Below are 19,230 nucleotides of genomic sequence, written 5' to 3'. Positions count from 1 at the left end.
ATAGTTGTTGTTTCTGAAAGCTCTCATTATTGTATATCTGTCTGTCGTGTCTATTACATAAATGTCTGAGCACGAATATGACTACAAAGTTTGATAAGCCTGAGTTTGCACTGACCATATTATGCAACTTATAGGCACTGGCGTAGCCAGGGGGGGGCGATGGGGGCGGTCGCCCCCCCTAAGATTTGGACCGGGGATTTGGGAGGCGGAAAAAAAATGCGTGTATACTGTATGCATGCACATGAAGCGGGTCTCCTTTGCAACCTTTCATCAAATAAGATATTTTTTTGAATATTTCACTCAAATTGTGCACCAGATCGTTGAATTTCAATTCAAAATATGCAAAATCTCTCGTGCTTGGGAGGGGGAAACCCCCTCCCAAACCCTCCCCCTCTGTGCCTCTTTCCCTAGCTTAGTACACTTTTTAGATTTGCACAAAAATTATGAATAATTCTGAGTGCACAAGACTTATCACTTATATTCCGAAAACTCAAGGTTCCCTCATGTATAAGGGGAGTTTCCCCTTTTAATCGACCCTTTCCTCCCTCAGTCCCCCCCCCCCCTCCCCATCAGTTGGTGTTTTTTTTTTTTGTGATTTCCCAAATGTTGATTCCATCAAATATGCGTATACGAGATATCTCAATTTCAACCTCAAAAAGGCAAAAGCTCCATCGGAAGGGAAGGGTGGAGATAACACTCGCCCACGCCTTCTCCCTGCTCGCCCGCCCCTCCCCCCCCCCCCCCCTTCCGCCATGCATAGAAGTAGACTGTGGCTATACCCAGATCGCTTTATTTCAATTCTAAAAACGCAAAAGCTCCGCGAGCGGGAGGGGAAATCCCCCTTCCCCTAAGCTCTACCTCACTAGACTTTATACATACACACAGATGGTGCACATTCGGAATAAGAGCTAAATTCCGTGATTTTAACACTTCGATGAAAAAGTATTGCACCAAAAATTTGCACCAGATCGCTGAATTTCAGGTCTGAAAACGCAAAATCACGTTCGTGTGGGAGGGGATATGCCCCTATCATCTACACCCTCGTGTGCATGCTTTTTCTGTTTGATTGCTGAACAGACAGCGTTCATGATATTCAGTGTAAGAATTAATACAAGAAGATTATTTAAATGATACCATTTTATAGGCATATTGTTCGATAATAATCTACACTAAAATATACTGCAACCTTAAAGTGGGACTGTTTCAACTCGTTAAAACACGCAAAAACATGCATCAAATTGCACCATTTGCAACATCAAAATGCAAAAAGTTCTCCCACACCTTCCCCTCCCCCCTCGCTCGCTCCGCTCGTTCGGGTTCAGTCGCGTTCATGATATTCAGAGAAAAAAATTAATACAAGAAGTGTATTTAAATCATTCCATATTACAGGCTAATTGTTCAATGATAATCTACATCAAGATATACTGCAACCTTAAACAAGTGGGACTGTTTCAACTCGTTAAAACACGCAAAAACATGCATCAAATTGCACCATTTGCAACATCAAAATGCAAAAAGTTCTTACCGTGGGAGGGGGGACACCCCCTCCCACACCCTCCCCTCCCCCTTCGCTCGCTCCGCTCGCTCGGGTTCAGTCGCGTTCATGATTTTCAGTGAAAAGAATTAATACTAGAAGTATATTTAAATAATACCATTTTATAGGCAAATTGTTCAATAATAATCTACACCAAAATATACTGCTACCTTAAACAAGTGGGACTGTTTCACGTCGATAAAACGCGCAAAAACATGCATCAAACTGCACAATTTGCAACATCAAAATGCAAAAAGTTCTTACCGTGGGAGGGGGGACACACCCTCCCCTCCCCCTTCGCTCGCTCCGCTCGCTCGGGTTCAGTCGCGTTCATGATATTCAGTGAAAAGAATTAATACTAGAAGTGTATTTAAATAATAACATTTTATAGGCAAATTGTTCAATAATAATCTACACCAAAATATACTGCTACCTTAAACAAGTGGGACTGTTTCACGTCGATAAAACGCGCAAAAACATGCATCAAACTGCACCATTTGCAACATCAAAAAGCAAAAAGTTCTTACCGTGGGAAGGGGGACACCCCCCTCCCACACCCTCCCCTCCCCCGCGCTCGCTCCGTTCGCTCGGGTTCAGTCGCGTTCATGATATTCAGTGAAAAAATTAATACAAGAAGTGTATTTAAATCATGCCATATTACAGGCAAATTGTTCAATGATAATCTACATCAAGATACACGGCAACCTTAAACAAGTGGGACTGTTTCAACTCGTTAAAACATGCAAAAACATGCATCAAATTGAACCATTTACAACATCAAAATGCAAAAAGTTCTTACCGTGGGAGGGGGGACACCCCCTCCCACACCCTCCCCTCCCCCTTCGTTCGCTCCGTTCGCTCGCGTTCAGTCGCGTTCATGATATTCAGTGAAAAGAATTGATACTAGAAGTGTATTTAAATGATACCATTTTATAGGCAAATTGTTCAATAATAATCTACACCAAAATATACTGCTACCTTAAACAAGTGGGACTGTTTCACGTCGATAAAACGCGCAAAAACAAGCATCAAATTGCACTATTTGCAACATCAAAATGCAAAAAGTTCTCACCGTGGGAGGGGGGACACCCCCCTCCCACACCCTCCCCTCCCCCTCGCTCGCTCCGCTCGCTCGGGTTCAGTCGCGTTCATGATTCAGTGAAAAGAATTGATACAAGAAGTGTATTTAAATTATACAATTTTACAGGCAAATTGTTCAATAATAATCGACATCAAAATAAACTGCTACCTTAAACAAGTGGGACTGTTTCACGTCGATAAAACGCGCAAAAACATGCATCAAATTGCACCATTTACAACATCAAAATGCAAAAAGTTCTTACCGTGGGAGGGGGGACACCCCCCTCCCACACCCTCCCCTCCCCCTCGCTCGCTCCGCTCGCTCGGGTTCAGTCGCGTTCATGATATTCATGAAAAAATTAATACAAGAAGTGTATTTAAATCATGCCATATTACAGGCAAATTGTTCAATGATAATCTACATCAAGATATACTGCAACCTTAAACAAGTGGGACTGTTTCAACTCGTTAAAACATGCAAAAACATGCATCAAATTGAACCATTTACAACATCAAAATGCAAAAAGTTCTTACCGTGGGAGGGGGGACACCCCCTCCCACACCCTCCCCTCCCTTGCCCTTCGCTCGCTCCGTTCGCTCGCGTTCAGTCGCGTTCATGATATTCAGTGAAAAGAATTGATACTAGAAGTGTATTTAAATGATACCATTTTATAGGCAAATTGTTCAATAATAATCTACACTAAAATATACTGCTACCTTAAACAAGTGGGACTGTTTCACGTCGATAAAACGCGCAAAAACAAGCATCAAATTGCACTATTTGCAACATCAAAATGCAAAAAGTTCTCACCGTGGGAGGGGGGACACCCCCCTCCCACACCCTCCCCTCCCCCTCGCTCGCTCCGCTCGCTCGGGTTCAGTCGCGTTCATGATTCAGTGAAAAGAATTGATACAAGAAGTGTATTTAAATTATACAATTTTACAGGCAAATTGTTCAATAATAATCGACATCAAAATAAACTGCTACCTTAAACAAGTGGGACTGTTTCATGTCGATAAAACGCGCAAAAACATGCATCAAATTGCACCATTTACAACATCAAAATGCAAAAAGTTCTTACCGTGGGAGGGGGGACACCCCCCTCCCACACCCTCCCCCCCTCGCTCGCTCCGCTCGCTCGGGCTCGGTCGCTTCGCTCCCTCGCAGACTAACCGCCCCCCCCTAAGATGAAATCCTGGCTACGCCGTTGCTTATAGGTCCGGAACATCTCACTGAGTATTCTCTATAAATAAAGCGAATATAAACGAGAGTGATCATTACAGCGGTTAGTAACAGCTTGAATGCAAGTGAAACCTAAGATATGTGATGTATTTCTGGGGTTTTCCAGTCAATAGTATTTTTCTTTTATCCTGGTATTTCCTTTGCAGTATTTTCAGTCACTTTATCTTTCACATATTTCCTATGTATGAGTAAAGTATAGCACGCAATTCCACTGTCTTACCATTTTGTCTACTTAAGGGGCTATCGAAAGTACAATTGCGTCACCTAGCCTTTACAATAACTTCTGATTAAAATATAACACACTTATTATTTATGAATAAGTTTCCGCTCCTCTCATGAGTGGTTAAATCGATTGAAATACTGATATCTGTGTGAAATAATGTTCTACCCATGAACATGACGCACGATGATCTCTTCCTGCCATCAGATATATCAATGGGGTTTCGGTTCTTTCTTTTGCAGAGTGTACAACGCCATGCGGTTTCTGTGCAAATTGACACTCAAAGCACACAGTCGGTTCAAAATGAATTCATTGCATTTCATCTATCTACGAATCCTAATTAAATTGTTGATTTTGTAAATGTTTCGGAAATGAATGGTAATAACCACAGTTAAAGGCGTCTCAAGTTACGGGCAAAGTTAAAATCATATAAGTTGATGATGATGAAGTCTTGTATAGCGCCGGTATCCGCCAAGTCAGGCGCTCATGGCGTTTATGAAATCAATATGCGTCGAGATCTGCGTGGAAAATCATCTGTAGTAAATTACATTAATCATGAGAAGTACGTAACTATAGCTACGCAGAATATGTTTTTGATGAAGCTATGGTAATGTGTTTATGCGATTAGTGACATTTCTCGAGATTGTAAACACGAATGGTTGATGATAAAAGGATTTATTTCTGTCAATTCAAGATGTGTCACTTAATTGCTTTGACTATACTCGCTTCATGTTCTATTCTCTGTCTCTTTCTCTCTCTCTCCCTCTCTCTCTCTCTCTCTCTCTCTCATCCTTCTCTTTATATCTTTCTTTTCATCCCGCAATACTTTCAAATCGTTAAATTACGTCAAATGAAGTTGTATCTCAAGGAGAGCTTATACTTAAATTTTTATAGGCTTGGGCCTCTTGTGCTCGTCTGTCGATGTCTTTCAAAAACAAACCAGAACAAAACACAACACGGTCCAGGTATTCCATGAAATAATATTAAAACAATTCAAAATATTAACTTCCACGGAATCGAGGCGGCGTTTTAAAAGTTGCATTATTTTTGTGGCCGACTGCGGCTACGCAGCGGGTTCGTCAGAAACTTATACTGTACATGGTACATCCTTTTTGCATCATACAGGTTTTACAGATATTTATCTATCATTAATTTCTCAAATTAGAACGTGTTGCCAGCATACCTTTGCCTTGCAAAAGTTAAAATAAATCAAGTGAAATCTATGTAAATCCCAATTTATCGCACCCCGCCCCTTTCCATTGCATACATAACGCGTTTTCTTCTGCCTCTTGGATACATCCAATTCAGAAACGTATAAGCATGAGCATGATCAAGGAAGAGCGCCATCTATCAGCAAAAGTCACACAATTGGCCAAGTTGAATTCCCTCTACGTGTAGTAAATGGTGATTATTTGTACGATTGTGATTGGTGTAATTCAGTGATTACCTAGCGCAGACTGGGGCCGCGGAATGATTTTGTTGTTGTTGTTGTTGTTTTTTATTGAGTGAATTGTGTGTGTGTGTGTGTGTGGGGGGGGGGGGGGCAATAGTTTACGCCTCGCTTGGGCAAAATCTCCAGACGGAACCCTCGGAAAGTCATGGATTTTGTTTTGTTTTGTTTTTGTTTTTTTTCAAGAGCCCAAAATGGGGGGGGGGGGGGGGGGAGGGCTGCTCCCATCTGGTTCCGCGTTACTTGTATGGTAGTGAAAAGTTTCAATGCTATGACATAATGTTAGCCCAGTAAATCAAAGTAGACCTGAAGATTCACATAGACATTTGATTGAAGACCCCACCAGGCCACCACTCTGGTAAGTGTGTGTGTGTGTGTGTGTGGGGGGGGGGGGGGGGGGGGGGGGGAGGGGGTGGTGGTGTGTGAGGACTATTAAATCTCAATTCCATATTTTTCAGGGGTTCAATATTTATTTCCTTTTTTTTAATTTTTTATTAAGGCGTGTGTCTTCACTAGTTTGTGTATGTGTTCTATGGTCTATGCAGTGTCAATCAGTAATGAAAATATGATACTAAATCTGATACATATATTTAAAAAAATAGTTGAATACTATTTTGAGTACTAGCAACTAGCATAACGACAGCAGAAGATATAAAAAAAGTAAACACACATGAATGAGAACAACAACTGCATCACATGACAGAGACATAATGAAAACACATGCTTAGTTCACTTGTACATATCTTCATAACCACAGTGTACATCACATAGAGATATCAAAAGCTCTTTTTGTGAAGAAATATCCATATCTTTATTGCATAAAAATTTGAATAAAAATATCATTAAAACATACATCCACAAAGGATCAAGTGTTGCTTCATACTCACATCCATAAAATGCATATAAATCTTATCAGCACTGCATATACCTAAAAAAAAAAATCCATCTGATTTTCATCAGAGTAATTATTATACTATCTTGGATGGGTTTGCTCTTTTTAGTGTTTTTCTCACAGATATATGGTGCCATACTAATGCTGGGAATTACCATCATCATTTATAGCTTTGTTCACTCCTTACTTTCTGTGTGGTAAACTTCTCTTCAGCCTCATTCAATATCAAAATTTATCACATCACATTCCATGATAGCACTTAAAAAAAAAAATACTAGTGTGAGTTACATAAAAAAGATCAGTTTCTGACCTGTCTGCAACTTTCCCCATATTAGACAATGCAATACTGAATCAGATACAGTCCTCTATCTCATCATATTTCTCATTTCTGCAATATGAATATATGAATAACATGAATATGCATATATTATGTATATATGCAGATATACATAATTCACTTCAGTGCCTCTGCACTCCAAGAAATTACAAAAGAACAAAAACGGTACAGCTTTACATCCCGCTCTCGATTGAAGCACAAGAAGCCTTCCTGAGCAAGTAAATTTGACCAATTGAACAAGTAATTGTGACCCGTAAAATAAAGAGTACAAAATCAAAGGGATCTAGAAGGAAATCTTGCTGCTGCTCTGATTTACGCTTAGCATCACATAGAAACAACACTGGAATTGACAAGGAACAAAAATGACACAGATGAATAAAGAGATGAATTAAACATGATTGATCAGATGAACCACTTAAACTACAACTACTATATTGCCACTATTTCAGATCCTATGGATTGACTGGAAGGTCCATATTGATGTACAGATGGAGAACAGAGTCAGTGGACAGGCAGTACATGCATCCAAATGGTATATCTTCCAATCACGGAATTGCACAAATTTGCAAAATTTCACTGATGAAATCTACTCACAGTATCATGTTTTCTTCTTTCTTCGACAATTTTTCTTGAAGTCTTTAAAACATGAAAATGAAGCCTCAAAAAAAAAGAAGCAAATTTCAGGAAGATCATGATTTGTGAAAACTGAACGTAGCATAATAACAACACCACTCCTCTCCGATCCCTCTGAAAAGGAGAAGAAGAAAAAATACATACATATGTGTGTATATATATATATATATATATATATATAATTATACGTACCAATGTATCATTGTGATTGTTCTAGACACTCTGAGAAGGGCTGTACTGTCAAAGCTCAAATCTATTAAAAAACATGCTGGACAATCAAGTACAACCTCTCCCCTCCCCCCCCCCCCCCACCACCACCCATCCAGGTCCCAAATTTGTAGTAAGATAGTTGCTTGGAGAACTCCAATGCCACACACTCCATATCTTGGGGGGGGGGGGGGGAAATGAAATTTAGGTTGTCACCCATTACTGTGTTTTCATCATGCATTTTCCTGTGAGAATGTATGATTAGTGTTTTGAAAAAAAATGAACAGTGATGCTTTCTCAATCAGGTCATGCACTTTGGTAGCCAGAACAAAAAGAAAGAAAGAAAGAACGAAAAAGAAAGTGGAATTCAGAGCGATGTTTCAGTTCACAGTTTCAGCGAGATTTTGAAACCATCAGGTATTTCAGTCTCTTCCATTCCTCCACGTGTCAAGCCAAGTCTTAATGATGAGTTTCTCCTGGCTCCTAACCTGGATAACAGACTCTGGATCCTTTGGGTTCGATCCTCTGGTGACAAAAAATGAATCAGAAGCAACAAATGAAATGGAACTTTACACTTGATACTTGATAAGTGTGCAACCAGAAAACAATCGTGGCATGAAACTTTCACAAATTGCCGACCATGATGGTGTGCGGTATTGCACTGGCATGCAATGCATTTTACTTTAATGAATCGTGGTTCCCTAGGAAATTCGCGAAAGCCTAATGCATGCAAAAATTTCACGTTTTACCGAAGTATGTGACGCTGTACACTTTACACTTTGACATTGTCAAGGTAAGGAAATTTGCGAAAGTTTTATGCATGCGAAAATTTCAGGTTTTACAGTAGGTGACGCTTTACACTTTGACATTGTCAAGTGACTTGCTGATTTTTTCAGATGTCTTATTGCCCAACAAAACCTGATAATCTATTTCTGCATCTTAGAGATAGATGCGTCACAAAAACTTGAAATGAAGTACAAGCATGAACAGGGAAAGAAGGTAGTTCACCAAAGGACAATTCTATGTATCATCAATACGAATGGATTGTTGGGTTTAGCAAAGTGAAATCTTATTAACATTTTCATTTTCACAATATTAGAAGAGTGCTTACACTTAGTATCACATGAGATGAGTTAAGTATATCAACTTCAACTGCAGAAAAGAACTATCTAAGTACAGTGCACTCTCATTATAGCGAACAAGGTAATAGCCAGTAACAAAATTCTGGTTACAACAAAATCAAAATTCACGCCGCAACATTATCGGTTCTATGTTGTTGTTTTTTTCAAATTCATGAAAAATTAATGATGCCTGTCTGGAGATCAGGAGGTCGTAGGTTCAAATCCTGCTTGTGTACCTACGCCCATGATATTTTATCATGGCTACTACTAAAACACTGATCAATTCAGTGCTTGTTTACGTAGATGTTTTTTTTTTATTGTTCATTTGTTCAGATATAATGAAATTTCTATATTAAAAAAGAAAACTGCTGGTCCCGAGGACTTCGTTATAAAGGGAGTCCACTGTACATATACAAATATTACTATGCGCTGAAGGAATAGTGGTTCATCCATCCCTTCAATGAAAGCCATGGAAGACAACAGATACCGATATCTTACCTTAGATCGAGGTGATGTGCTCCCTGTGGTACAGGAATGGCTACTAGGGATTCGGACAGGCTCTCTGTGATCCCGCCCCCTCTCCACGGGTCAAGCAGGCCGTTGGAGAAGATGATGTTGGAGGACTGTGAGAGGCCTACAACATTTTTTATTTTTCAGAAATGAAAATTTGTTGAATTTCTATTCAATATAATTCATGTTAGAATTACTTATATCAATTCAATGTGAGTTAATTTATATCATGCAATTGATTTCCATCAAATGAACACACACACACTTGAACCCATGCCCACTAACTCATAGATTTGTACATGAGCATAGTACACAGTCGCACAGATCACTTTACAACAAAATTGAATCAACTGATTGACAAATTGCCCTACATCTACGGAAGAATTTCATGAATTTGACTGAAATTGAATCAGTCAAAACAAAGACATGAAGCAGACTTATGAAGAATTGGTGTTGGGCTGCATTGAACATTAATTTTTAGCAATTAATTAATCAATTAATTGGAACATGCAGTGAATGGTAAAATTCCAAACTAGAACCATATTGATGGAATGAAAAACAGTATTACCTCATACTAGAAGAAAACTTTCAATGCAATTGCCACGTTTTGAGATTGTGTGCAATGCATTTGTGTATTAAAGGGAAAACAATATTTTCACAAGTTGCGAATTTCATAGATACTGTTTGACTTGCATAAACCCAAAAATCAAAATACAGCAAACTATATTGCACATACAGAAGTCTGTTAGTAAAAGACCAATGCCGCATACTGCTAACCTTTTCCGAAGCCCTGTATTGCCAACCAGTCGCCTCGAGGAACGACGCCATACTTGTCTTTGCAGTACTCCGTCCGCATCTCCAGGGTGAACGGCATGCTGGGAAACATGTCTGTCATGTTGGTGCTCCCAGCTGGCATAGTGACCTCGGTGCAGGCCTTTGTGACAAGAACACAGATAATAGGAACGAACCACAAATAAACAAGTTGGAGCAGAAACGAACTGACATTTTCTAATATGGGGCATTATAAAATGGGTTCAAGAATGTAGCCAATAGGAAGTGCTGAAATGAGTCACGTGTGCTTTGGTTACTCTAGTCTCATCGCACTGCGTGTTAAATCCACCGTTGTTAAATCCTATTGCCGATCGTCTGTGCGCGCGGTGGCTCCTTTGAATGGCATGCATACATACAGTACGCGCTGTCAATCCTGTAAACAACTTCTAGTTTGGGCTGCCGGCCGGCCGGCCTTTCTTCCCTTGTGCATAACATGTGTGGCGTATGTATACTCTTATATACGTACACTTTGTACAGTACAGTAGACCAAGCGTTGTGGGACCGGACGCGTACATGGAGTCACTTTGAAGGGCAAATCCAACGATTTAGCAGGTAAATTCTCACGCCGTTTTCAGAGTATGTTGTCTAGTAGGCCTATATGAGGAGTCTATATCAAGTCTTTAAGGTAAAGGGTGCATATTCTATGTCAAATAAGTAAGTTTTCATGCGGGAACTTAAGTGTCCGGAAACCTAACCCCCCATCATACTTATACTGTATGTGCGGGATTTCCGAGTGCGACGTGCGTAAATGTTTGGGACGAACATCTTCGAACGTCTTGACCCACAAAGGTACGTGAAAAACACTGAAAAATGCTGTTAGTTTTCGAATTTTCGACCCATTTTATAAAACAAATGATGCACAGGATTATTTCGTGGCGTTAGTGGAGGCGTAGCTCACTCTCGGGTATTTACAATGTAGTGCATGTTTCACAATTGTAAATACCCTCGAGTGCACTATACGCCTTCACTAATGCACTCTATCCTGTGCATCATTTGTATATTAATCTATATGGCAAAGTGGTTTTCAGACACACGCTATTCAAATCGTAGTAGCAGCATAGGCTAAACAGACAGCAAACTTACATTTCTGCATACAAAACTCTTTTTGCAGCTACATGCAGCAATCCTTAATTTTCTTTTTCTTGTATTTCTATGTCTCCTGGGTTTGGGTAAGTTTTGCACATGAATATTCCTTTCTGCTGATGTTATACTTACATATGTGCAAACTCACACGCACAAAGTCATTTACAAAACATTGATTGTCATTCACAGAATCATTCCTCCATAGTTCGGCTTGAGAAGAGTATTTGTACTCCCCTTTAAAGGGTGTGTACAGTTCTGGTTGAGGTGAAGATTTAGCTTTTAAAGGGACTGTACAGTACTGGTTGAGGTAGGGATTCTTGTTTTGAACATTCCTAAGTGAGATAATGAAAAGCCTCTTATGAAATATGAAAGAGCATGTAATTTCAAGAAGGATTCAACATTCATTTGATGAAAATTGGTTTTCAAATGGCTGAGATATCCAAAAAAGTGCTAATAAGAAAAGGCGACATGCCACAACTTTATTAGGATCTCTTTGTTTCACCTTGTTTTTGGATATCTCAGCCGATCTCAAAACCGATTTTCATCAATAAACTTTTGATACCCCCTAGAATTGCATGCTCTTTGACAGCTCATAGAGTGCTTTCTGAATATCTCGCAAAATGTTAAAAGCTAAATCTACACCTCTCCCAGAACTGTACACACCCTTTAACATTTTGCGAGATATTCAGAAATCACTCTATGAGATGTCACAGAGCATGCAATTCTAAGGGGTATCAAAAGCTTATTTGATGAAAATCGCTTTTGAAATGGCTGAGATATCCAAGAACAAGGTGAAACAAAGAGATCCTAATAAAAAGCGTGGAAGGTCGCCTTTTATTATTATCACTTTTTTGGCTATCTCAGCCATTTGAAAACCAATTTTCATCAAATAAATGTTGAATCCTTCTTAAAATTACATGCTCTTTCATATTTCATAAGAGGTTTCTCATTATCTCACTTAGGAATATTCAAAACACGAATCCCCACCTCAACCAGTACTGTAAGTCCCTTTAAGTACAGACAGGAAAACTGCTGGGTATAAACTGGCAATCTTGAGTTAATCAAAAATAGAAGACAAAAGTATGTCAACACAACAAATAGGGACACATCATAGCAGACATCTTTTGTGACCATCATAATAGCTATGACAATGTAAAAGACAAAACGTAATTTATAAACAATTAGAAGTTGCACCTTTCTAATTTTCTGCTTCATTTCCTACATGTATTTTGTATCACAAAATTCCAACCCACCTGATAGTCCCACGCAGTGCTATCTGTGCCCAGACCGCACCCCGTCGGATCTGCACACTGGATGAACTCAGTGAATATATCGAAACACTTCAGAGGAGTGCCGCTGCTGTTGTAGTACAAGGCTGTGAGAAGACAGATCGCTTTGCATCATTAACCAGTGACATTAAAACAAAAACGAAAGATTTTGTCATTCACACCATGGTTCAAAGAATCCATTTCTGAGAACACAAATCACATAAATAATCACACAAACCTGTTAAACAAGACAGCTTTTTTATAAAAGGGCAATTCTGACATTCCAAAACTAACAGGTAATTGTATCTTGATGCATTTTTTTAATTGTCAATGTTCAAAACAATTGAAATATGGCAAAAAAGGGAATTTTTTCCCTGGCTATCTGCAAGTTGAATACTTGCTGAAGAGGTGTAAAACATGTCGGTTAGATGTAACTAATGTAGTTAATGATAATTATACAAATATCATAATGAATACAATCATAATTATGATTATGATTATGATTGTGTTGATGATGATGATGATCATTATTACTGTTATTATTATTAACATCATCATCATCATCATCATCATCATCATCATCATCATCATCATCATCATCATCATCATCATCATCATCATCAGCATCATTATTTGCCAGCGATTAAACTGTTCCTCATGTCATGACTAGTACAAAAACTTGGCAATGAATAATAAAGCATCTTGGTATGCTAGGTGGCATCATAACTCTTGTTACGATTCCAACAGACTTGTGTCATCTCTCATATCTTACCTGACGCTTTCACAAGACCTTCCATGGGTGTAGCTTCCGTGTCCAGAAGCAACTTACAAGATACCTGAAAAAAAAAAACAGCATTAGTTCATGCACTTGGTTATTTTCTGGAACAAATAATTTGATTTAAACTCTAATAAAACCGTTGATATAAGTTTCATTATCCAGCAGATCAACATTCAGAAGTAAACTGCTCCTATACATATTGCCAGGTTGACAACACAGTTCTTAAAAGTATCAATACAATATCTATAATTTCAAATCCAATTTCAACATAATCACCTCATTCTGAAAAATATGGTAGAAATAGCAGCAGCAGCAGCAGCACTAACATTGCTAATATTTAAGCTGTAATGGAGGGGACTATCCATTACATATCTCTTACAATTTACAAATAAATTGTCAATGAAAGGTAGGTACTGAAATTTTCAAAGATACAGGTAGTATCATCATCAGTTCTTCTGTTACCCTGCTCTTTAACCACTTCCTCAACTTTAACATTTTCCTCTTCTTCGACTTCCCTCTATCATCTTATCACTACTTCATAATCAGTGTCATTAATGTTATCAAATATTACCATGAATGTCTCCACTGTCGTCATTTTCCATTTTCTACTATTTTGATGGTTGAAATGAAAACATACTAGGATGCTGAATGAGGGTGCGTTCAAGCGCTCAAAAGCATACCAATGCTAACCAAACCAAAGTGAACCGTCCCGTGCTGTGCCAAATTTGGAGCATTCAAACTCTCTGTGGAGAGAGCGGACCTTATGAATTATTTTTAGAGGGGGTCATGCATTTGGCAGCGTCAGGGTTATTTACCTGGTGTGCTTAAACTACTTACAGATGTCCAAAACAAAGAGAATTATCTCTTTGCATTATGATGTATGTGTGTGTACACGCTTTCTGCACATGCAAACTTTTGGTACACTTTCGGTATCCTTTTGGAGCACATCGCGAAGTGATCCACTTTTGGCTTGATTCGGTTTGGTAGTGTACACTTTAGGAGCGTTTGAGCACTCTGGCGCGGGTTCAGTGAAGTTCGGTTTGCTTTAGGAGAGTGCTTAAATGCATCCTGAGACTCACGTTGACTGGGTTAGCCGGTAGGCTTCCCATGAAGGAGGCATTGTAGGGGTAATCCAGCATGGCCTGGTAGGTGAAGGAGTTTCGGATCCACCCCAGGAGGTGGTAGACTTCAGACTTGGCGACCAGGGTCTTGCACAGTTTGAATGCCTCGCTGATCTCCTTAAAACCTAAGCATGCAAGTTACGAGGCATATTAATTTCTGTCTTCATGAAGCGAAAGATAGTGGCTTGTGCGCTTGTCACATACCCTATTGGATCAATACGAGTTTCCTTTATTCATAATTGTCAGATCAAATACTTCAACAACTTACAGGTTTCTTTGGCAATCAAGTGGTCCTTTACAGAAAAGTTTCATTCCTTCATTAACTTACTTGAAAGTACTTTTGGCCCTACCTTGATAGCTGCAATATTCTCTGGTATGCACATGCACAAAATGTTCTGTGGTTATAAGTGACCATCTGCAAAATCGTCACTGTTGAGATTCAGCATTGGAGTACAGTGGTCACCGCTTAATCAGGAGGAGGTCAGGAAACAAGATTTTCTCCTGATTAAGAAGGACTGCCTCTTAACTCTTCTGGTGAGGAAATGAAATCCCTCTGATTATTTCTAAGGATATACTTATCATTTCCAGGCACTACTGATTGGCAATGGAGGTGTTTCAGGCAAAATTTGTTGCCATTAAGCGGCTCATGGTTCCGTTTAAGCGGCGGAAACAACGTAACTGTTACATCAAATTCTATTGCACTAAAGCAGTACCTGATCAGCGGGTGAGCACTGTAATGCCATGTGATACGACCACACCCTAAAAAACCCTTTTACTTCAAAGAATGTAAAGGAAATAGAGCACTCACCCTTCGTGCCTTCATCTGCCAACTGTTGCAGTTTCTCAAAGCCAGCTCTGACAATATCGGGACACTTGGTATCGACATCATGGAAGTCCTAGAAGAACAGAGCAAAATATGGTTTAGCGAAGATACAAAAGGATGCTGATAACCAAACTAAGATGAAACTCATGTAAAGGGATACCCAGTTTGGGTTTCATTGTGCCTGGGACACACACAACGTGGCACATACTTAAACACATAGACATTCAACCAGGGGTATGATACATGCAATCATATTCACATACTTGATCAAATTTCTACAGAGCATCACGTGTGGTGTAATCAATATGGCTACTCCAGACTGGTGACTGGCCTAGATGCATATTTACAGGCACAATCTACCATTTGCAGATGAAACAAAAACCCAGCATTAGTGCTTTAAAATAGTTCCAAAATGTAAGTTTGGGATAGAAACAACCACTGTAAAGATTGGAATCTGTACAACCAATGCTAAGTATTGGTAAATAGACAAAATATATACAATAGTTATGATAAAAATGTTGCCAGACTAAACCATCTACAGTTAGGGTTTAAAAAGAAAAATACTGATATCTCCTTATATTTTAGGCTTTATTGCAAAAATTTGGTATGGTAGGATGTTTTGTGATACAGCAGACCTACACATATGTATCAAATGTGATATCTTGAACATTTTTTAAAATCACTATTCCCAAAGGTAAACAGGACCTTTAAAGATCAACCCCTGAGCTGTGGGCATACCTTTGTGACTTGCTCAAAGAAGTAGGTCTGCGATGATTGGTTGGCAGTGCTGAGAACGGGGGCGCTGGCCGCCAGAGCCCCCTGGACGATGTGGGGATACTTGAACCTCATGTACGCACTCAGCATCCCTCCATAGCTAAGATTTGAAAAGCGAGCGACAATGAAAGGTAAATCTACTTGGAGGATACTAATGGTACTCATTAGAATGGTAATGACTTATGACAAATACGAACATAAGTATGGTTATAATTAAAATGGATTTCATGGGCCAGAGTAAGAAGTGATAACGAAAAAGAGAATGTGTCTGATATTTAATACATGTCTGTAATGTAAAACCAGAAATATTTACGGCATGAAATTTTTGCAAATTGGAGCCAACAGCCTTTTTTGTGAATTACCACTGGGATTCAATGCATACTTTAGACAAGACTTTCACATGCACTTTAAATAATTCTTTGAATCATGGTTCCTTGCAAAATTAATGAAAATTTCATGCATGTGAAAATTTCTGGTTTTATGTATACTGTGTATGCATATATATATACATATATATATATATATATATATATATATATATATATATATATTATGTATGTATGTATGTATGTATGTATAAATAGATACATAGACTGATAAATGGACAGAGAGAGAGACAGAGAGATAGAGTAAGAGATTCATATAGTCATAAGTAGGCATATGAATACACATAAAAATGTGTAGAGAGGGTAACAGTTCATGAAAGTGATTGAATAATAGGCCTAAGTTGAAGTGGTTGAGAGGTTTAATTGGTAAATACCACAGATGTGTGTATTTGTAGAGATGAATAATTGCACATAAATAGAGATTTTAGATATATCCAATGATAGTTGGAATATTATAACAAGAATAAATATCAAAAGGTACATTTATAGAAAGATAGACAGAAATTGTTCATGGTTGTGCTCAAAAACTTCCTTTTGCAAAACCCTCATATCAACTGTACTTGGACAGAATAACATAAAATCTCTCCACCTCCCCCCCCCCCCCCCTTGTATATGTCTATAACTTTAGTTCTAATGTATACATTGTATTACATGAAACAGTAAGATTTTTTTGTTTGCTTTTATTTCTGTGTTCCTTGTGTTTGCATTTCTATCTGCACCTCTATATTTATGACTTGACCCTCCTTTAGCCCGAATTTAAAGGACATGTTCACCTTCATAGACATGTGAATTGAGTGAATGCAGCAATATTAGTAGAACACATCAGTGAGAGTTTGAGGAAAATCGGACAATCCGTTTTAAAGTTATGAATTTGTTAAGCTTCTGCTTAGTCACTGCTGGATGAGAAGACTACTACAGCTTGTGATGTCACATGTGTACAACAATATTAAGAAAATATAAAGAAAATCAAAGATATTTTCAATTTTCTCGCATAATAAAAGAACACTTGGACTTCCCTCTTTCAGAAGGCAAGGGGGAATAATATTACCCTTAACTTACATCGGTGACGAGTCGAGGAAACATGCACTTTTTTTCAAAAAGTAAAAGTTTGTGAAATTCTCTTTATATTTTCCTTACATTGTTGTACGCATGTGACGTCATACACTGTAGTAGTCTTGTCATCCAGCAGTGACTGTGCAGATACTTAAAAAATTTATAACTTTTGAACGGGTTGTCTGATTTTCCCCAAACGTTCACTGATGTGTCTACTAATATTGCTGCATTCACTCAATCCACATGTATATTTAATGAAAGCGGACTTGTCCTTTAACAGGTCTTGTAAATAGATTTTCTTTTGAAAGTGAAAGTGTAATTGATGAAAACATGATCTAGTGAAGAGTGTAATATATATCCAACCTTTTATTCCTGCGTTCCTTGTGTTTGCATTTCTATCTTCACCTCTGTATGCATGACTTGATATTTCTAACCTGAATTTAATAGGCCTTGAAAATAGATATGCTTTTGAAGATGGAAGTGAATGTGAAATTGATGCATGATCTCATGAAGAGCATATGAAGAGTTTCATCACCAAATAGGTTAAGCACCACCTTTACACATACGAAAGTAAGTCCATCATCAGATAGAGCTAAATAAAATCTCTTCAGTGATACCTTACTTGTAACATAACAAGGAATGTTTTCGTAGTTCGAATCAAATATATCCTGTATTTTCTTATTATTTATTCAGCACATTGAGAAGCATGTCCTTATTATGCACTTTATAAATGTATTATCATTATCATTATTATCATCATCATCATCATCATCATCATCATCATCATTATTATTATTATCATTATTATTATTATTATTGTTATTATTATTATTATTATTATTATTATTATTATTATTATCATCATCATTATCATCATCATCATCATCATCATTATTATTATTATTATTATCATTATTATCATCATCATTATCATCATCATCATTATCCATTTTCCTTGTTTCTTGAAAAAAACCCAGCTTTAATCACAAATATATCTCAACTCAACAGAAAATGGAGTTAGCTCGTTTAACTATAAAACTCTTCATACATATACATCTAACCTTCCACCAAAGGCAATCACAGGACAATCCTGGGCTTTCAGGTCTACTCGTAGTGAAGAGATGAGTGTGGCGTAGTCTGCTAGAGCCTGCTCCACTGTCAGGAGGCCCAAGTTGGTCGGGGTGAAAGACTCATTCCCGAAGGGCAGGCTCTTCCCATAATATCTCTGAAATTTATTGAAAGTACAAGTATATTCATGTATTCATAGAGATCTTTTGGTATACAATTGGTATAGATATCATATGAATTGCTGGTTTCATTATCTTCATCTACTCCCTGTTGTAGCAAGCCTCTGCTAACTCATGGAAATTCTCTAAATATGTGATTCATAAAAGAATAATTAAAGTGCCTCTGTTCACAGGTTAAAGCAACTTACTAGTTTCTTATGTCCTCATGGTATGTTGTCATACAGTACTCAGTTGTGCAAGTCCCACACATTCAATTTTGTGCAATCATGTGAGTGGCAGAATACATTCAGCCTGAAAGAGGTGGTTTGGTGAGGAGGGCCACTCCATCAGGGAGCTCTCTAATATCATGTTAATAAATAAGATCAAGATAGCAATTTCTTTCATTTAGCTCTCATTGCAGATGGTGTATGGTTCTCCACTGGGACATGAGTAGGTAACTCTTTATTTTGTTCAAAACTTTGATACAGTTAAGGATATAATCAATGATTTGATTCCTGATCAATGATGCATGCTAGTCTCTGAAGTCAGCAAAGGGGTATCATTTTCATTCTCATTCTCGATCTATTAAAGACTAGCAGGCCATTGTGGGTGTCTCTTACATTATGACAATAGAAAGTAAAAGGAATTGAGTAAATCAGA

General features: G+C 38.2%; 1 protein-coding gene across 1 annotated transcript in view; it reads right to left on the bottom strand.

The window, feature by feature from the left end:
* Nucleotides 1–8,018: 8,018 nt before the first annotated feature.
* Nucleotides 8,019–19,230, bottom strand: part of LOC139729147 (dipeptidyl peptidase 2-like) — a 13,062-nt gene continuing 1,850 nt past the window's right edge. Inside the window, exons 3-11 of the mRNA XM_071640076.1 lie at nucleotides 18,406–18,569; nucleotides 15,870–16,005; nucleotides 15,117–15,204; nucleotides 14,267–14,433; nucleotides 13,182–13,245; nucleotides 12,395–12,516; nucleotides 10,005–10,161; nucleotides 9,216–9,351; nucleotides 8,019–8,121 (exon numbers count right to left, since the gene is read on the bottom strand). Of these exons, the coding sequence (XP_071496177.1) occupies nucleotides 8,019–8,121; nucleotides 9,216–9,351; nucleotides 10,005–10,161; nucleotides 12,395–12,516; nucleotides 13,182–13,245; nucleotides 14,267–14,433; nucleotides 15,117–15,204; nucleotides 15,870–16,005; nucleotides 18,406–18,569 (1,137 nt within the window). The remainder of the gene's footprint in view (nucleotides 8,122–9,215; nucleotides 9,352–10,004; nucleotides 10,162–12,394; nucleotides 12,517–13,181; nucleotides 13,246–14,266; nucleotides 14,434–15,116; nucleotides 15,205–15,869; nucleotides 16,006–18,405; nucleotides 18,570–19,230) is intronic.

This window comes from Diadema antillarum, unplaced genomic scaffold, assembly GCF_040938485.1.
Source record: "Diadema antillarum isolate AM-2024a unplaced genomic scaffold, OU_Dant_1.0 seq00000220_RagTag, whole genome shotgun sequence".
Lineage (NCBI taxonomy): Eukaryota > Metazoa > Echinodermata > Echinoidea > Diadematoida > Diadematidae > Diadema > Diadema antillarum.
The sequence above is the reverse complement of the archived record's forward strand: the minus strand, read 5'-3'. Positions and strand labels throughout refer to the sequence as shown.